This window comes from Neopsephotus bourkii, unplaced genomic scaffold (genome assembly GCF_033783945.1).
Source record: "Neopsephotus bourkii isolate Nb327-2 ecotype Australia unplaced genomic scaffold, CSIRO-AGI_Nbou_v1 NB_951, whole genome shotgun sequence".
In the NCBI taxonomy this organism is placed as follows: Eukaryota; Metazoa; Chordata; class Aves; order Psittaciformes; family Psittacidae; genus Neopsephotus; species Neopsephotus bourkii.
Window position 1 is genome coordinate 3,329,152 of NW_026901445.1, and position 19,795 is coordinate 3,348,946.

The 19,795-nt window shown below is 42.1% G+C and overlaps 1 protein-coding gene across 8 annotated transcripts; it reads left to right on the forward strand.

The window, feature by feature from the left end:
• The first annotated feature begins 202 nt into the window (after window positions 1-202).
• On the forward strand, window positions 203-18,346 carry CUNH10orf71 (chromosome unknown C10orf71 homolog). Of its 8 annotated transcripts, none has more exons than XM_061358839.1 (4): window positions 203-669; window positions 6,469-6,690; window positions 11,498-11,672; window positions 13,289-18,346. In XM_061358839.1, exon 4 carries the CDS (start codon window positions 13,454-13,456, stop codon window positions 18,074-18,076), a length of 4,623 nt encoding a protein of 1,540 aa, XP_061214823.1. In that variant the 5' UTR covers window positions 203-669; window positions 6,469-6,690; window positions 11,498-11,672; window positions 13,289-13,453; the 3' UTR covers window positions 18,077-18,346. The 8 variants fall into 8 exon arrangements, with proteins under 8 accessions (XP_061214823.1, XP_061214819.1, XP_061214820.1 ...); XM_061358835.1 differs by lacking the exon at window positions 6,469-6,690 and adding an exon at window positions 12,397-12,595; XM_061358836.1 differs by lacking the exon at window positions 6,469-6,690 and adding an exon at window positions 12,400-12,595.
• The last annotated feature ends 1,449 nt before the right edge of the window (window positions 18,347-19,795 follow it).

The window sequence follows — 19,795 nt, forward strand, 5'->3', positions numbered from 1 at the left end:
CCAAGAACGCTGGGCACATTTGTCCAGCCTTGATGATGAAATGGGCTATTTATGAAAAAAGCACCAGCAGGACAGTAACGTGTTACTCGTTCATACTTTTTACACAGTATTTTTAATGGTTACCTTAAAAGCACTTTGACTCCCACCTGTAGATACAAAAATGCAGTGCTTTGAGGTTTGAATCACCAGCAGTAGCAAGCCAATCACACAGCATTGCTTTCTGTATTAGTTATCTCTGAAGCATTACCAATGGCGAATCTGAATGTAAAAATAGCTGATGACTGTTTGTTTCATCTGTCTTGTTACTTGACACCGCATGGTTATTCCAATACGTATGTTTGCTTCTTCCCCACCATGATCTCCGCTTGGTTTCCCCTTGCCTGATAACTATTTAAATACATTTTAGTAACTTTGGATTCCTTGCTCACTTCACCTGGCTGGACAGGTCTGCGAGGGCTCAAGGGTTAGCTCCTCCACTTCTGTTGTTTTATTTATTTTTCAGGGGTTGTTTCTATTAAGGTAACCATGTTCAGAAGGAGAGTCCGAAACACATAAATAATGGGAAGTGTTAATAGTAAGCAGGCTGCTGTAAAATGTGTTGGGGCTTTGACTCAAGGGAAGAAAGAGAAGCACTGTACTGTCCCTGACCAGGAAGCTGGAGCACAGAAGGTAAGGGGAAAAGTGAGTGGGTGTTTTTGAAGTAGAGAAATGGTGAAGAATGATGGTGCCTGAGTGTGTGAATGTGTGTGCACTCAAGAATCAGTTGTGTAATTGATTGGATAACAGAAGTCAAACAGCATTTATGTCTTGTTTTCAATTATTAGAGCAGGAAAGTCCTTTCACTTTGTCCAGCTTTTTCTGCTCTGAAAAATGCATGATTGTCTCTGAAAGTCTGCATGTGGAAAGAGCATACATATAGATTTGTATGCAGTGGTTACTGTTTATGACATAATTATTTGGTAAATGGGTTTCAAAAGACCAGTCAATTGTTATGAAGCTCCATTTAATTGTCCTGTGCATCGTGCTGTAAGCAACTTTAAGTAAATATACATTGATCTTATTTTCTAGATGGTTACTTTCTACAGATAAGGTACTCTTTAAAATTTTAATGGTTTGTATAAGCGTTTGAAGGCATTTTTATTTCTTCTTTTTTTTTCAACAAATTGGAAAAGAATTGCTTAAATTTTTTATAGAGAGCAATTAGTATGCTACAGAGCTTGAAAAAGTAAAATAGTTCAAATACCTACGCAGTGCTAAGAGGCCACTATAAATGACTGTGACTATGACTTGTATCCAATTTTAATCACTGGGAAATTTCTTAAATGGCATAAGCTTTTCTGAGTCCAGTTGTTGCAGAACTTCTTAATCTGCCATCCCAAGGAACTGCATTTTATTAGCCTAGCTGCAGAGCTCAGCAGCAAAATAAGAACAGAAATAATTAAAATTGAACTTGAAAAGCCAGACTGCTTAAGCTTTTTTAAATGGCCTGTGAACGGGCAATCCGATTATATCTGAATAGGGAAAAGTTTTCCAGCAGCTGGCCACAGCAATCGGTTCACACTGACTTTGCAAAATATCAGTTAGAGGGTTCCTCACTAGTCCTCTGCCATTGCTGAGGGGGAGGCTGGGGAGAAGAAAAACTGAGAAGAAATAAGGAGAAACAAGCTTTCCAGACAGGATCACAGTCCATGGCTCTTTTCATTCACTTCTTTAGGGAACTGACCGTGTAAAAATCAAATGTTTGAGGGATAAGTCCTGTGGAAAACACTAACAAGTTAAAGATTTGCAGTATAGTGGAGCCCTAAAACAACTAAATCTCTGCATCCTTCAAGTTTGTCACTAGGAAGGTATTTACATACTTATTCACAACTTACTTACAAAAACAGTTGTAACAGGCACTCACCAGTGAACTTGAAGGCCACAGCTGGGTGGAGGTACGCAGGTGCAATTGCATCCCTGCACCGCAAATCGAAAGCATGTGGAAATTTCACTCTGTAGCCTCTCATTCCTATGTGCTTCTCTGAAATATTTGTCTTGTCTGTGCGTGTGTTACTAGAGATGTGCAAAGTACCCATGAAAATGTAAATCCCCCCAGGACCAGGAAAAAAGCCAACTAACCCTGTGAGCCAGGTTGGGAGAAAATACCATTTATCACACTTATCTAGGTGTTCCTGCTCCGGCAGGGGGATTGGACTAGATGATCTTTTGAGGTCCCTTCCAATCTCTAACTTACTGTGATACTGTGTGATACCGTTTGTGTATCAGTCTCTCCTTTTTTACTGTAGCTGAGTTTACACACACAAAAAGCTGCTGTCAGAGGCAAATTCTGCAAGTGGAATTGAGCTGCAGGCTTTGCTGTGCTGGCCTGCCTGCAGCCAGGGTGCCAGGTCACACAGAGCCTTGTCTACTGTAAGCAAGCGGGTGAGTCCACTGCATTTAGAGCATTGCTTGCGGTAGGGTTGCATTTGGGACCATCGGTTTGTGAGCCAGCTGACAGGTGTGTGGGGAAATGGACCATAGTGGGGACTCCATGTGTGCACTGATATGGGAACTTTACCCTTGAGAAAAGGCTGTCTCTCTCCAATCAAGCCTGTGTATGTTTTGGGGGTTTTAGAGTGGGTCAGTGGTTGCTTATACATATATAGTTAAAGGTATACACACGTATATATATTGTGTGTGTGTTTTAAGCTTGGTGTTTTGTGACTATGTTAGTGGTTAACTGATTTTTATGGCTTTCAAGTGTATATGGTCAGAGAGGCTGCCATCAAGAAACCCTGTCCCTTAGCAGTCCAAGAGAAACTGAGGTAGCATTGAAGCCATAAGAGGACAACACTTCCCAAGAAGAAAGGCTTCCCTCTCCCTTATGTTCTCCTGCCAAATGATCCTCTTTGGACAGGCATAGAAAACAGATATTTAATTATAGTCCTAGGCTTTTTTAACATCCATTCCTCATGCTTGCAAATAATGGTATACAGAAGGCATTAGTCAGTAATGATTAATCTAAATCTATCATCTGGTAACAGTCAAACCAATTTTTTTATGAGTCAAGCAGGTCAAATAATGATACTTATTTTTTTTCAGTCACTCACACAGCTACATCCCAGTAGTTTCAGGGACGCTTTCCCTGTTGCTTACACATTGTGTCTGAGTCTGTTTGGGGAACTGTGATAGGGCTAAGACAGTCAGGTACATGAAGGCCACCTAACTCATACTTTACACTTGAAAAAGATAGAGGTGAAAACCCCCGCAATTATTTTTTTTTAAGTCTCTTAAAGAAATGAATGCAGTTAACATTTGGCTACATGTTAATATGCAGAGTCAGCAAATGTGAAGTATCTGGTAATTTACAGTTAATGCAGATCCTCAGTCTCAGATGTGTCTATCACTTTTACCTGGATCATATGTAAGCTGGCATACTTTAAGGTCAGCTTGGTTTTCCTGTCAGCTTCATTATAGTCCCTTGTACAATTCTGCATCCTACTGATGGCTTCTGTTGTGTTGAGATGTATTTCAGGTCTGTCCCTGTTCTTTGCATGCTTCAGAGCATAGGCCTTTCAGAAGTCGGAGTAAGTGCCCAGGTCTATCTGGGATGTTGGTGCAGAACCAACAGTATGCTCAGAGTGAACTGGACCTGCAAGCTGCATCCAGGGTTTGTGCTAGGGCAGTGGGGCTGATCATGATGAGGTTGTTCACTGAGACTCTTTGTTTTGACTGATCTGTTTTGAAGTAGTGATATTAGATTAGTCAGTTTCTCCAGAAATGAGAAATTATTCTTTAACCAGGCTTGTGAATTAAGTGACGACACAGACAAGTATCTAGAATTGCCTCTTGAAGTATGGAGGAGAACTGAGGAGAAGAGCTGGGGAAAAAGTGCCTGGTGACAGCACTGGGCTGCAGATGATGCTATTGCCTACCCACATGGTTCTTCAGAGAGTCTGGGTGGTCTGGGAAAGCACTGGGATAACATCATTACCAAGGTTGCTGAGGGACTGCTTCAGCCAGAATCATTGGTCTGTCCCTTAGGGAACAAGTGTCAATTCCGCTTAAAACTCTTGTATTTTCCTTTCTGTCTTTTGCATACATCCTTTACAGAATAATCACAAGAAATGCCTTAGCATGTGCATTAACTGTAAAGGAATGAGAAATTGCCTTGGGGACACACCATTAAATCATAACAATGAATCAGTCTCTGAATAGGAAGAGGGAGTTTGCATTTCCCAAAGAGAAAAAAAAAGAAACAAAACCAACCACAACTCCTTTTGCACAGTGAAGAGGGAACTGGAAGGAACTTCCTTCTTACTCAGGACAAGACCGCTGTCTGGCATTTGCTTCTCAAAAGGAGAAAAATAGTATGGCCTCCAAAGGTAATACGTGCAGTAAGGGTAGGTGGGCTCTTCCCTGACTTCTAAAAGTCCTCACATGGGAAGGATATCTCTTCCATGGCTATCTTCCAGATAGCAAGCAGGAGTAAGGCAAGCCAAAGCTTTTGTCCTTCAACTGGAATGGCTCTGTTATAATCACAAATGGCTGAGGAGCAGTTTGTCATCAGAGGAAAGATGTTACATAAATGAATGGCTGTATGCTTGAGTCATATGCTTTGGCATGTGTGTATTTCCCTCCCTGCCACACTGCTTGCTCTAGAATTGGGATATTCTAGCTGCACTTGAAAGCACTCTGGAATGGTATAAATAAGAAATAGCTCTATTCCTGCAGCCTGAGCCAGAAAACTGAAAACCAAAGCCTCCACCTTCTCTTCTCCCCTATGGTACATACACCTATTTGTCTTTGTAACGTAAGACAGGTATTTTAGGATATTGCATGTTCCTAAATCCCATGGAATTCAGTGGGTGAGAAAACCACTCAGAACTTGAAATTATTTTGAACCCAGCATATGGAAATGGGTTCAATTCTTTTCTTTATAGAAAAAGGATTCAGCAAAATCCTTGTCCAAACCTCGGTACCCAGAGGGTAAAAAGGAAAGGAACAGGTGAGACTACCAGTAAAAGAATAATAGTTGTTTTCTGCAAGCCTGTTATTTCCTGAGTCTGTATCCTGTGTGAGTGGGTATGGATCAGATTCTCCTTATTAAGAAGCTTAAATGGTCTGAGTGTAAACTTGACAGTGCAGATGGTATCAGTGTGCTGGGGCTGATGAGAAGAGCAGTATAAGTGGGTAATGGTTTCAGGTTCCCCAGCTGGGAAAGAGAAGTGAGGCATGGTTTGTTGCTAGCTGCAGATTTCCTTGTGTTGGTATGCCTGCTTCCCTTTTGTGTCTAACATACTTGCTGGTATCATTACAGTTTTCCTGTGACAGGCTGGGACTGTCCAGCATGCTCCTTTACAAGGCATGCAAGCCATTACATTTGTTTTCTTGTACATGCGTCTTTCTTCCCTTCCCCCTTTGTCATTTCCCATCTCTAGCCATTGCAATGCTGTGGTACTTTACAACTCTCCCTCTGCTGTGGGAAAACCTCGTTTCTCCCACTCAGGAAGTGCGAACTCAGAAGTTTTCATCCTCTAAGCTTTGCTTAAGACTAAATGAAAGGAGATGAAAGCTAGTCTCGTGAGCCAAAATCCTGTTAACGCTCAGTGAGGGGGCTGTAGCAATGCAAATGTCAGTCATCACCTTGAACTAGTGAGGAAGGCTTGAGTCTTCATGATCTCAAAGAGATAGAGATATCGAGCACTTGAGGCAGAGCTGATATCTTTGCAGTAAGTCAGTCACCTGCAAATCTGGATAGATTACACTATACAATGCAATGCCAAGCTGCAGTACCATATTCAGTTGAAGTGTTTTGGGGGGTTTTTTGCAGAGGCTCATGGTAAGGTATCACACCCTATGAAGGGCAGTGGGAAGGCACATTTTTGCTTTAACTGACAAAGATTAAACCTTTACTGTGTGATTCAAAAAACACAGATTTGGTTCCCGGCCCTGCCCCAGATGCAGTATCTTGGGCAAATCAGTCATTTGAAGCTGGGCTTTAGCTGTTGATCTGTGAGACAGAAATCCTGCTTGCAGTGGGAAGTTTGTAAGGATAAACAGCCACGAGGTGCTCATGTACCGTGTTACTGGAGAGCTGTATAAATATCTCAGTGTATAATCACTAACCTAGTTACTGACTGGCCTTTTACAGTCAGACATTTAATGCCAAGAAATGCACTGTTTGGGTTCAGTTGCTTAAATGTCACTTGTCTGTGCTGACTCCAGGTCATGGGAGGAGCATCGTCGCTGGGCCTTGTGATTCTCATAGACTTGTGCTGTTTGTCAAGTGCTGCACCTGCCCCTTGCCTGTGTTAGTCATGCGCTCTGTGCCTTTGACTTCTGCCATCATGTCTGCATGTTACTGACTCTTCAAAGGCAGTGGTGGATAGGGCTCAGGTAATGGAAGGAGTGAACAGGAGTTCCACGAAAGCCTCAGTTCAGATACAGCTCTTTCTGAGAGATATCTCCTTCTTCCACGCTAGATAGGACTCTTGGCAGGATGGGGCATTTGGAGGATACTGGGAAAGACAGTCCAGAGACCAGCTGGAAACAACTGTTGGGGTTTTGCCATTGAATCAGAAAGGGAAAGGTAGAAAGACTTGCAATGATTCTCCATAGGTGTCACAAGCAGTCTCTGTTCCTCCCATTTTTCTTCACATGAGGTCTTCATCTCCCATTGCTTGGAGCTTTATGTTCTGAGCTGAAGAGGTAAGCATTCCAGCTGGTGCCTGGAAGAGGTTCACATCCTTTGAGGATAGGACACAGTGCAGAATATGTAACACATGGTCATTAGGTAGGTACACAGTCTCCTTTTGTTCATGCTTCCACCAAGATGCACTGATCTTCCTCAAGCTGTGAGTCTGATGCATCCCTGGGTTCAACTCCTGTGGCAACAAATGTACTAGCTTCAGTAGAGCTCATGGGGAGAAAAAGACATCAGCTGTCTTTTCTTCAGAAAAAGAAAAAAATCTTGTTTGATTAAACAAATAAAATCACAATCATATTCATTTTAACATTTCCCCTAGAAAGGTAATTGAAAATGTTATTTATATATACACACACATACATATTTTTATATAATACTTAGGAAAATTTCAAAACAAGATCACACTCTTTTGCAATACCATAAGATTGTTTTTTTACATAGAAAATAAAATTGAGAGTTTCAGTTAATGTTAAACAGCATGCACCCTCTCTGACTTAAGGACAGTAACTATTTTCAGTGACATAATTTTAACTATTATGGTATATGTTACGTGTTACTTCTATTTATAATTTAAATTCTCTTCAGAATCTTTTTTCCATGTGAAACTTCAAAAACAGTCTAAATGAGAATATCTTCCCCTCACACACACACAAGCACATTTCTAAGATACATTATTCACAGGATGGCAATTCAGATTGGCAGCCAGCTCTCCTGGCATTTTCTGGCACTGCACAATGTCTACCATACCAGGTCTAGGTATTCTAGTTAGCACTGCAGAAAAGAGCAAAACTACTTTATCTCAAATGCACTGCTATTGTCAGTGGTGAGTGACAGAGGTTAAAAAATTAGAGTTGTCCAGACAACACAATTTGGTGGCATAGCAATGCAGTATCAGTTTCAAATCCCTTTCCTTCAGATGTTGGTCTGAATGCCATACGGGGGTGAGGTCTGGCTCTTCAGAGATGCTGGATTTTACTTTACTGTGGTTACAGTTACTTGTGTAGTCTTGTGGATAATGCACCAGTGTCGGCTTAGGAAGTAGATGCATTTAGAGTCACCAATTCTGTTCTCAGTTATTCTACTGACGTCAATAAAATGACTCTAGATTTATACCAGTGTAACTGAGAACAGAAGTTGGCCCAAAGTCAAGAACAGCGTCTCCTCTTCTCTGGCCCAGAACAAGCTGTTCAAGACACAATTGCTGGGCCAAATCCTCAAGGAGAATGGACCTGGTCTACACTGGTTTGATTCAAACACATGGTGCCTTCACCTTGCTTTCCAGTACAATGGTCAAAGATCTGATGCTGGAAGAGATGAAGTCACTTTGTTTTATTCTACTCATTCCTGTCAGTGTTTGGGATCTTCGCTGTAAGATGAACAGATCCAATTATCCACCCTCCTTCAGCTGGAGCAGTTATTTGTATTTGAACAAAGTGATTCTCCTTTCCCCAAGCAGAAGAATTCAGTTGGGCTGTCCTTTATGTCCACAAAGCATAGATGGAAATGATCTTGTTGGATGAGGGAAATGGAGGTTTGTGCTAATCACTTTCATTTTATGAACTCTTAATCCAGAAGTTGCCTTTCTTGACAGCTCGGAGAAAAGTGGCTGGAGCACCACTGTCTCTTGTCAGGCAGCTCCCCTCCTTGGTGAGGGTGTTATGATCCTTCCCCTATCCATGTACCCCAAGGACTGTCCAGAGAGTCAGTGTGCCTAGAGCAGCCTAGACAGGAGGGCAAATCAGAGAGCGTTTTGCTCCAATGAAGCCCAATATGATCAGCTCACAAACTCTTGTCAGTCCAAACATCCCAGCACCAGAGACGCTTAGGCATTCTCCACCAGATTGCAGTGTTTTTCTTTTCTCCTGGACATCATTCTGGCCCCTTGTTTCTAACAGGGACTCACAGGGTGACTTTTAACTTCCCAACACCTTTTTGTGTGTTTTCCTAAATGCACAATGGAGACAGTGGTACTGTGATCACTGACTGACAGCAGCACACTCAATAGCCATTCACATACTGCCATGCAGGATTCTCCAGTGATACCCAGGAGACCTCCTCAGCCATCACTGCTCAGGCTGGTGAGGAGCTGCCATCAGCTGGGAGCATTTTCTTGTCCTGATGACACATAACTGAACAGGCCTGCTTCATCCATCCCTCTCATCCTATAATGAGCTTCCATGTGTGCCATGGACAAATGTGCACCTATGCAAACAAGTCATAAATTCAGGGATTCTCCTATTTCCCGTGGTAAGAAGCACTAACTGTTCATTGTCCTGGTACGCATATAAAAGCTCAAAGCAGCAATCTGTTTGCAAGTATGCCACTGAATTAAACCTCAGCCAGCAGTCACCACAGGGCTCTGAGTTTTGGAGCCGTGGATGAATGGCCTACAGAAAGCACCACATGAAGTTAGTCAGCTTGCAAAGATTAAAAAAAACAGATAATAATAAACCTTCCTTCCCTCTCCCTTCTCTTCCCATTCTCAAGGGGAATGCAGTGCTGCTGACTTCAGATTGCTATACAACTCCCAAAGGCGCTGCCAAAATGCCACCACGATGTCTCATGGCACAACATTTCAGCCAAATACCAGCCCAAGGGGTGTGGGTAAACCAACCAGCCCTTTATATATTGCAACAGCAGTGATGTCACACGCTCCAGCCAAGTTTGCTGGTTTGCCCAGCTCCTGACTAGTGAAAAAAGTTGACATTCAGTCTGTGCCAGGCCAGGAATAGCCTCTGTAATTCAACCTCCTCATCACAACTTGCTAGGCACTTAAGAGGGCCACTGAAAAAAGCCTTCTATTTAGAAGAGGGGAGGTTGGTTTCTGTTTAAGCTCCTTGAAATCTGTACATTCATGCAAGCTTTTCTGGTAGCTTGTATCAGATGATGCCTGCTGCAAACTCCTCACATATTTCTCAGTATTTCCCAAGCAGTTCCAAATGCCCAGCATTGCTTTCCTCTGTCTTGAAAATACACTAAATTCAGACATCTTTACATGTTTGAACCAGCTGAATCCTGACCTAAGCTCAAACACTGCACCTTGCTTGCTTGCTTGCTACCATGTTTGTCCAAAAAGGTAAAGAAATGGGACTTTAGCATGTTACTAAACCAGCCATGAACAGCTGCTTTGCCTGAAGTTCAGAACTTGCCGTCATACCTATACGAGAGAGAGCTAGATCAGTACAGTGCTGCTATTTACATCCAGTTCCACTAGTGATCTGTACCTTGAACACTTGGTTTAGATACAGTTTTTCCAGCTTGAAACATTACACTGCCCAAGTACTCGTATTGGCCAGGCAAGACAAGGATCTTCACAAGGGTTTCAGAGACAGTAGCAGTCGCTATTCTTTTTTTAATCAGTGACACCAAGTTGTTTTTGTAACAGTGACTCCGTCTAGGAAAATAATTGCTGAGATTATATCATGATCTCCATGTTTATTGTTACGCTACTCACATTTTCAGCAAGTGTTCTCAGTTTACAAGGGACAAGATGTTTCTTCAGACCTCTGTCCATGAGATCTCAAAGCCAGCCTTCTTCCTAGTTCAGGTACCACCACTAATAGTGATAAACATTGTGCTGCTGGAGTTTAGTCAACAGCCCCTTTGAAGTGTGAGCCAGAACATACTCAGTCTGCCACCTCTGTGTTGGCTTTGCACAGTTAAGAGTACCACAGAAGCGGTAAAATTGTAATTTAGCCTCTGAGCAAAGGACAACTGAGTACATATCTCTGCGACGAGGATGACCTTTTACATCTGGCTGCAACCAAACATTGCAGGGGGATTAATTTATATTTACTTTAATTTTTATTTTCTTTTTATTCAGACATTTTAAACAAATGACAAAAAGCTCTGACTGGTACAGACTTGTCCCTAAACTAATACTGCAACTGTCCTTCCTCAAATAAAGTGTAGGAGACCATACCAGTGGGTGAGCCACTTTTGCCAGTGTGTTTTGAATACCATGGACTGACACAAAAGCCTTAAGGGAGACCCTTGCTTCAGAAAAAGTCTACTGTACTAAGCAAATCTATGTGCTATTTGCATTACCTAGGGCCAGGCAGTTCTCTTTGTAGGAAATGGATATATTCTTGCAAAGGTTAAGCAAACTAGTCTGAACTTTGGGGGTTTCCACAGCAAAAAGAGAGCAGCAATGCACATTTCCCATAACAGCTTTCCTTTAGCATCTTCTGACTCTGGTTTATGCATGGAAGCAAATTGGATGTTTTGTTTACTGCCCCTCACCATCCCAAATGTCCACCTTTCCTCTCCTTTACAACAGGGACAGTGAAAAGGATAAACTTTCAAACCCCAACTGTGTTAGTTCCCAGTCCACCAGACCGATGTCTGTCTATACATGTTGGCAGTAGGAAGTCATATGCAGGTGAAGTAAAGGCACGCGTTTTCCTCTGCAGTCCCTGTGAAAGTGTGGCACAGCAGAGGTATAGACAGCAGCAGGGAAGAACTCATCTAACACAACCCCTCTTTTTAGCCTGGATGTCACTCAGCCTTTGGAATGGGCAGACTGCCAGGAAACCATTGCTCACTCAGCTGTTAGTCCCTGCTGGGGCTACCAGAGAATGCTGGAGCTTGCTTTAGTTGTTTGCTTGGAAACTGACTGCACTCCACTAGCTACCAAAGCCTGAAGGTATTTGATTACTGTAATTTTGGGGTGCATACCTGTGTCTTTTGGTGAGAAATCCTTTAAGTCACTCCTAAAATGGTTGTGAAATGTGAACAAGTAAATGAATGTATACAGCACAAGACAATCTTCAGGTCATGCAAATAAATGTCTTTGTTTTCAAATTGCAGAGTTCATTTAAGATCAAAAAATGCTGAAGTTCAGAAACATCCCAGGACACTACTTCTGTCGACTATACATCACTGGACTATTTCTACCTCCTCATTAAAGATGGTTAAAAATGAAGCCAAATGCAAGCAGGAGAGGGAGTTCTAAATATGAGAAGCAAAGTTACATGGAACGCAGGTATGTACCTATACTTCCAGCTCATATGACAGTTAAGTATCAAAACCAAGAATGGGATGGACTTTCATTTGTCTTCTCTTTTTCTTGCTGCCTTATACACAAAACTATATGTGCCCTGAGGGGAGTGAAACTCGCTTTTTGAAAATTCTTTGTACAAAGTAAAATAGAGCAGCTCTATTGAGCTCATTTTATTTCTGGTGTAAATGTGTTGTAGTTCTGCATAAGTTACTGGAATTCTGTTGCTGGAAGGACAGAATCAAGATTCACTACAATACTTTGAATCTAAAAATAGGTTAGCTGAGATTTTTTTCAATAGAAAGGGAAAGTGAGGAGTATTTTCAGTTGAAGAACTGAGCCTGAGTAATTCAGCTGATTAAGCCCAGTTCCTCTGACTTTTCATACTTTGACCAGCACTGAGTCCTAACAGAGAAAAATGTGCGCTTTACAAGAGTCTCATTGAGCTGAGCCTCTGGAATTATGGATTTGGGCAGCTGGAGCGGTTGATGTCTGGATCTGTATTTCATTGCTCAGTTCTACAGTGGAGCTGAAGGGTCTGTTTTGCTTTTACTTGTTCCACCCAAAGATTCCACCATCCTATCTTCAGACTGATGTGGAGTTGGACAAAAACCACCATGCTGTAGGCCCTGACTGCATTGTGATCAGGGCTAAACGGAAGGCTGTGATATTTTGTAATTGTGTTGAATGGGTTACCTTTTTCTCTCAGCAGTTCTAGAACTGAAACCAAATATTCCTTGAGCTCCTTTAGTGGGTCTGCTAGAGTCCCCTAGGCACTCCTGCCTTCTGCTGGCTAAGCTGATATTAGCAGCCTCTTCGGTTCCAATGTAACAACCCAACTGTATTTGAATATGGATGGCTAGAGGATTTTACTCCAGCAGTATTTGCTTGGAACCTGCTAATGCACAGTAAGTCCTCTTTACCTGTGGTGCCATTCTGCTTTCTGAAACAAGGGTTCTGCTCAGGGTAATGATCACAGCAAAACTCCAGCCTGATACAGGCATGCTCATCTCTGTAGACTATATTTTCCACAGTCATGAGCTAATAAATGAGTGAGGATATAATCTCCTACAATTTTATTTTTCACAAAATATTTTAAATTATAATTATGATTTCTTGCCAAGTAAGTTTTAACAACTTTTCTTTCATTTTGGACATAGTGTGCAATGATGTACCAAGTGAGATTCCTTTCCTAAGTAAATTTTCCCCTTTTTATCATTAATTCTTCTGCCCAAAAAGTAGCTAACTTTCTAACCTAAATACATGTACAGCACTCGGAAGTCCTTATGGTTGGAAGTCTGGAAAAGGAAGTACTGTAATTTGGTTCTTTTATCCTTTTTTAAGAACCCAAGTAAAGAACCTGAGGTGAAACCGCTTTTTTTTTTAATGGTGCTTTCAAGAAATTAAATGATGAGCTACCATAAGCTACTTAAATTGTCAAAGATAACAATTATTTTTTATGTTACGTTATTCATTGTACTGCTAGCATCCTGCTTAGAATACATGTAGGAGTAAATTAGTCAGTGACTGATATATCTGGAAAATGCTCACTAATAGTGCTAATATAGAAAAATGACTATTTATATTTTTTGGCTTTGCAGAGAACAAAATTTCCTTCAGCTATTCCATAAGATGAATCAATGTGCAACAGGAGAAATCACTTTATGATTGTGAATTGCTAACAACTGGAACAGCTGGAACCACCCCACACAGTCATCTGCCTGAAGTTAATCCTTTGGGGAATTCATTCATGATTCCTATCAACAATGCAGGGAAATAAGAAACATACAGAAGGACATAGCGACTCCTCAAGTATTGGGAGCCTCCTGGATGAAACAGACAGAGAAGTGAGCAGCCTCACAGACCGGGCTTTCAAAAGTTTGTGTGTGGCAGAACTCGAAGACTCTTACAGTGAGTCAGATCTTCCCATTTCACCTGACTTTGCCCTCCAGTTCTCTGCTAAACTTCACCGAGGGACATTAAACCATGCCATCAAGAAGAGCAATGTCTGTAACAAGCTAACAGCAAGAAACAATGAACATACAATATGGGCTTCCACATTCCAGCAGTTACCAAAGTGTGCTCAGGAGGAGAAAAAGGTTGCTAAAAATAACAGCTTTACCACAGAAAGGAAAAATATGAATTTACCAGTTCCTGGTCCAAGGAACAATAAACATGCTTCAAAAGTGTCCTCATTGATTAAGACATTTGATAAGACTGCAGACCAAGGGTCAGGGGGTTCCCTGATAGCTGTTAAGCAGCCCATTAAGAATAGCTTTCAAAAACATAAGTTAAATCATGGAAATGATATGGCTTGTTGGGATGACACAGACATTTTAAGCAACCACAAGGAACTTCATGAATATTCTGAGGCTAGTCAAGGGAGCCACTCTCTCAGTAGCAGACATGAGCCACAGAAAAGACCTAATAAAATAGACCTGAGTTATTGTGGTTCTGATGATTATTATCCTGTGCTGATTGAGATGTCAAAAGTAGCCAAGTCAAATTTTTCCCGTTCTTCTAAAAAGGCTTTAAAAAACAGAAGTGTGAAAGTTAATGAGCCAGCAAAAAAAGGTAATTTTCTTCATAGTGAGAATAGTGCTTTTGAATCATGGAAAGTTCATCATAAAAAACTGGCTGAAAAGGAGGAATTTGTTGATATAAAAATGAAAAAGGAAGGTCTTACGTACCTGGAAGAAGCACCATTTATTAAAGGATCCTACACACAGGATCATAAATTGCCACCTGTCAAGACCACTGTTGCTAAGAAACAAGAGAAAGATTTTCAGATGAAGCTAACACCAGAAGCTGCTTTCAGCATCCCTCTCCCAGCTGCATATGAAACTCAGGACCCCTTTCCTTCAGAAACTGAATTTCCCTCTGCTCTTCCTCCTACACCACCCCCTAGAATCCACATGCACCGGGGTCCTCCTCAGCCACCACCTGTCCCACACCTTCCACCTCTAAACCAGCAGGGCCATCCCCCAACACCCCCTAGCCCTGAAGCGCCTCCTGTGCCACCACCCCCAATGCCAGCTCAACTTTCCCCCCCTGTCATATCCCCAGCCTCCATCTCACCCCAGTCCATATCCCACAGGATGGGTTCACCTATTTCCCAGGCATCCAGCCCACCTCCACCAAGACCTCTGGCCACCTTAACTGAAGGCAAGCACCTCAGTCCACAGTTGGGCAATACATGTCCACCCTGGAGGAGGCAGAGGGCTGCAAAAGGGACAGCAGAGAGGACACAGACTTCAAATGAGAAGTTCACAGCCAGCAATGAGACATGTTCATTGTCTGAAAAGGGGACTGGTGCCAAACCTGGTCTGGAGGTGACCCCTCTGCCCAGACACGTAAACTCCCCTGGATCGATCAGTCCCCCTTTCAACATCACTGAACTCTTAACACCCGTCATACCACCAAAACAGGAGGTGGTCACTGTTGAAAGTGAGCTGATCCCACTGACACCTCCTCCCACTGAGAACACGGCACTGAGAGACCATGAGGGGAACGCATTTGACAATTACAGGTCTCGGGATAGTTACAAATCAAAAGCATCGAGTCTGTTATTCAACTTGAAGGATGTGCGTAAACGTGTTAAAAGCATTTATACCCCTTCTCCTCTGTTAAGGGCCTTGGAGGAGAAAAACAAAATGAGGGAGAATATCCAGGAAAGTACAAAAATAAATGCCTCATTCTCCACTTCACAGGAAAAAAGTAGCAAGAATATTGCAGACAAAGATGAATCGAGTGATATAACCTCCATATTGTCTGGCAGTATTCATGAAAAGGACAATAAAACTGATTTAACTGGACACTTTACAGACAATTACCTGACTATGAGTTCACCCCAGACAACAGGGGACGTTTTATTTTACCAAACTGGAGACAATTTGCAGCAAGACAACTCAACATGTGAAGATCCGGTTAAAAACACAAGGGAGAATGAAAACTTCCCCTTGTTCAGACATGAATCAAATGAACCTGATTTAAGAAAACATCTGCACTATCCAGCACTGAAACCATTCAGTAGAGACAATGCAGACACAACAGCAGGGCAAAATCCCAGTGTCCAGGGTGAGGAAAATATGCGACAGGCTGCTATTCAGAATGAAGATCTTGCCTTCAAAACACTCCCAAATCAACTCTCACCAGCAGAGGATGTGCCTTACAGTGACACCCAAACCAACATGGTGGTACCTGACCATGAAGCACAAGGCAGAAGCACTAGTTCTTCAGAGCAGTCTTTTGTCTCCACGGTAGAGCAGCCACTTCAGGATGAGACATTTCCACCAGTGCCCCTGATGCAGAAGGCATGCCTTCAAGAAAGCCAGAGGACTAAGAGTGAAATGGGTACAGACAGTAAGAATAGCCACAATGAGAAAGGGGATGAGATTGAGGAAGATGAACTGCAATATTATGCTTGTATCAGCTCTGGTACTGGTGCAGCAGAGAAGAGGGAGGGGAAGGTTACTGGGAATGAACAGAGGAGCGTGATGAAAGAGCAACTGACGAGAGAAAAAAGCAAAGAGGCCAACAGCATGGATTCTGCTGCCAGCAGTGTAAGGGACATGTCCATCCCTAAGGTTGAAGAACCACAAACACTGCCAACTTCAAGTGCAACCAAACCCAGTCTGTTTATGATTAAAGATAACACATTCAGGTCGCCTCAGGTAATAAGGACTGTCAAGCTGCCTCTGTTAAGGTCCTTTTCCCTGGATGATACAGTAAGCAGCAGTTACAAGGAAATGGAATGTAGGTATATGCCCCCAGCATGGCACAATAAGCAACACCAAAAGATGTTGCATGCTCAGGAGGTAGGCTGGTTGGCATCGAGGCACAGAGGGAAGCAGAACGTGAGGGATGGAGCAACTGACAGAGGAAAAGAGGCCAGTGAGCCTGGAACTACTCCAGCAACACTGGATCCCAGTCATCTGGAAGATACAGAGAACTTTTTGTTAGGGAAGCTGACGGAAGAAGATAAAGATACTTGTGCTTTGTTAAATAAAGTTGGGAAAATGAATGAGGAAAGTGACTGCAGAAGGAAAGAAAGGACCCAGTCTAGGAAGGCAAGACACAGCTTAACACATCCAAGTTTAGGTCTGGAAAATGACCAAGAACAAAACAACCCCAGCTATCCCACAGAAAGAAAGACAAATTACTTCAAGAATCATCATCTATCTAATCGCAGGGGTGGATCTTGTGTGAAAAAAATAATCACTAGGGAGACAATTTCCCCCGTGACTGACTCCATATCAGAGGACCACTCTTATTCGCCTGTATCCCATGAAGCTTTAGAGGACATCCTATGTACAGAAGGTGCACCAGTTTTGTTAGATAGTCTTGCATGCTCTGCTGTTGCAAGCCCCAGGTCAGGCAGCACAATGCACTCTCTAACTGCCAGTTCGTTGTCAGACAAACCAACAATTTCAGGCCTTAGAGAGGCAGAGGATGTTATAAACCCTGCCTTGCTGAACATGGCACTAAAGAGCCAAGCTGACTTGGCTGCAGGAGAAATACTTCATTCAGCACAGAGAAATCTGCTTTCTGATTCTGCAGGGGAAGCTGAGGGACTGGAGCCCAGGGACCCTAGGGAGAGAGCAGCAGGCAAGCCTCCTGCTGTGCCACCAAAAACAGAAAAAGCTCTGCGGCGGGCCAAAAAGCTGGCAAACAGGAGAAAGAAAATGCTAGAGCAGCAGAAAAAACATCAGACTGAGCATACAGATGCTGTAGGGAGAAAGTCGTCTCATTCTAGACAGACACTAGCATCTGTTTCAGCCTTGGGATATTCTCCTCTCCACCCTGCCCCTCACTCAACTTTTACTCCCACAGAAACCAGTACAGGAAGACCCAGTTGTGCATCAGCAGTAAGCCCTTCACCCTCTTTAACCCAACGTAAACTCCTCCAAGACCCTGACTCTGGTCAATACTATGTAGTTGATTTACCAGCTGAAGTTAATGTAAAGACATTTTATGACCCTGAAACTGGCAAATATGTTCAAGTCTCAGTCCCTTCCTCAGAAGGGAACTTAGAAGAACCCTCCTCTTCAGAAATTATGAATTCTCCCTATGTCTCCTACCCTAGAGTGCTGCCTTTACCAGCTTCATCTGTAGCAGTGCTGAAGTCACCCTCTCAGCTCTCTGAACATAGCTGGTTAATGCCAGCTGCACCTGGAGAACCAGCTGAACTACATGAAAATGGCCAGCAGGTCTGCAGATACTCTGAAGCTGTGGATACTCAGCCCTATATTGAACCAGCCTCTTCCTCGTACAGTCAAGACATTCAAGAAACTAAAGTTCACTTAGGAAAGGACATGAGTCCAACACCAAATACTGACATAGTGTCTATCACAGATTTAGATGATTTTGCTGCTGAAGGAGTATCTTGAAAACTGAAGTAACAAAATATGCAAGATGATACTGTTAAGAACTGTTTGGACAGACACATGCACACAAAAGCACATGCAGATTTGATGTTTGTACAACACTTCATGTCTGAATCTCATTGTGGTTTGGCTGGAAAGGAAAATGAAAGCTGACCACATTGAAAGATGTGAGGTGATGATCACTCTGAACAGTGAAATTGAGTAAGCACCAAATTATCAGTGAGATGAAAGGGCAATGCCAGCTAAACAAATAAATACGACAGTATGAAGCCACTGCTTGCTGCTGCTGCTGCTTTGCCATTGTGGTGACTGGTATTGCCAGAGCAAGTGTCCTTTTGCTCAGATGTGTTGCATGATACATGACACAAAATATAACCTGTAAGACCATCCTGTTCACCCTGTGAGACCTAGGACAAATGCCTCATCTACTGAACTTTCCTCACTCACTGCCTTTGAGCTATATTGACAGGTAGAAAACATATGGCTACAAATATGCCATAAACCCAAGATTCATTTTTGCACACATTGATTGCCCAGATGTTATTGACAAGAAGATTGTATACTGGATGCGCAATACAACAGCCATGTCAAAAAACATTTAAAACCAGAATACAGTTGCAGCTGCTCTAGACTTCTCAATATACTTTTGCAGTGCCCACTAACATGCTGCTGAATTCTTTGTATTTCTTCATAATCTTCAAAGAAGTTACCCTAGAGTCAGGGGTTATTTATAATACAGCTTAAAACTTCAATTTATCTTGGTACTTGGCCTGAAATACTATGGTAAGGGGCAAGGTTTGAATGAAATCCCTTAACAGTATTTAATTTCTCGTTAGGATGAGAAGACCTTTGCTTATTATAATTAAAATGCTTTTTGTTTTGTTTTGTTTCAGGCTCCCACTGAAATACAGTGCTAACTTTTAAAATCTGAAAAATGTAAATAATTTTGGTCTTCTGAATTCTGTGATTCAAAAAAAAAAAAGAAAAAGAAAAAGACACAAAACATCTGAAGTATTAATTTCTAGAAAAGTGTTTCTTTGAATTATCGCTTTTCTTTGAATTATCACTTTTCTTTGAAAAATCTGTATCAAAATATCACTCATCCTTTCATAAGCTCTTTTTTATCATCATAGATAATGATAGAACCTTGGTGAAAAGATGGAAAAATTGAATGTAATGTGCCTGCTTAAAAATGTTCATATTTGGAGTATTGATTTATTTTTTCTGTCTCATTTTCATATTGTTTTCCCCCAATTAAAACTGAAGTGCAGGAGCTTTAATGAAGAATTATACCAGTGACTTTCAGCCTGATTCACATCTCAGGTTATTTTCAAAGGACTCTTTTCAGTGAAGCGATTCTTGACTTCTTGAAAAGAAAGGGAAGAATCAGGACTTCTGTTAATAAACCCAGTGTGAAGATGGGGCACAGGCACTGCTCTACTCTTCCACTTTTAATATTTATGATAGAGGTTTTCTTCAGTAAATCCTTAATTTCCCAGGACCGAGGCTGCTTTCAAGGACACAGACCAACACTTGGTGGTTTGACTCCTTCCCAAACCTGAACTCAGCTCCCAGCCTTCCTCTATCTCTGACTACAGCCGTGTGTTCGGAACCTGTCCTGATCCCATCTGACACTTCATTTTGTCAGTGCTATTTGCTAAAACATTTCCGTTAAAGCAGCTAGTCAAACACAAAGGGCATCTCTTCACTGATTTCAGCTGG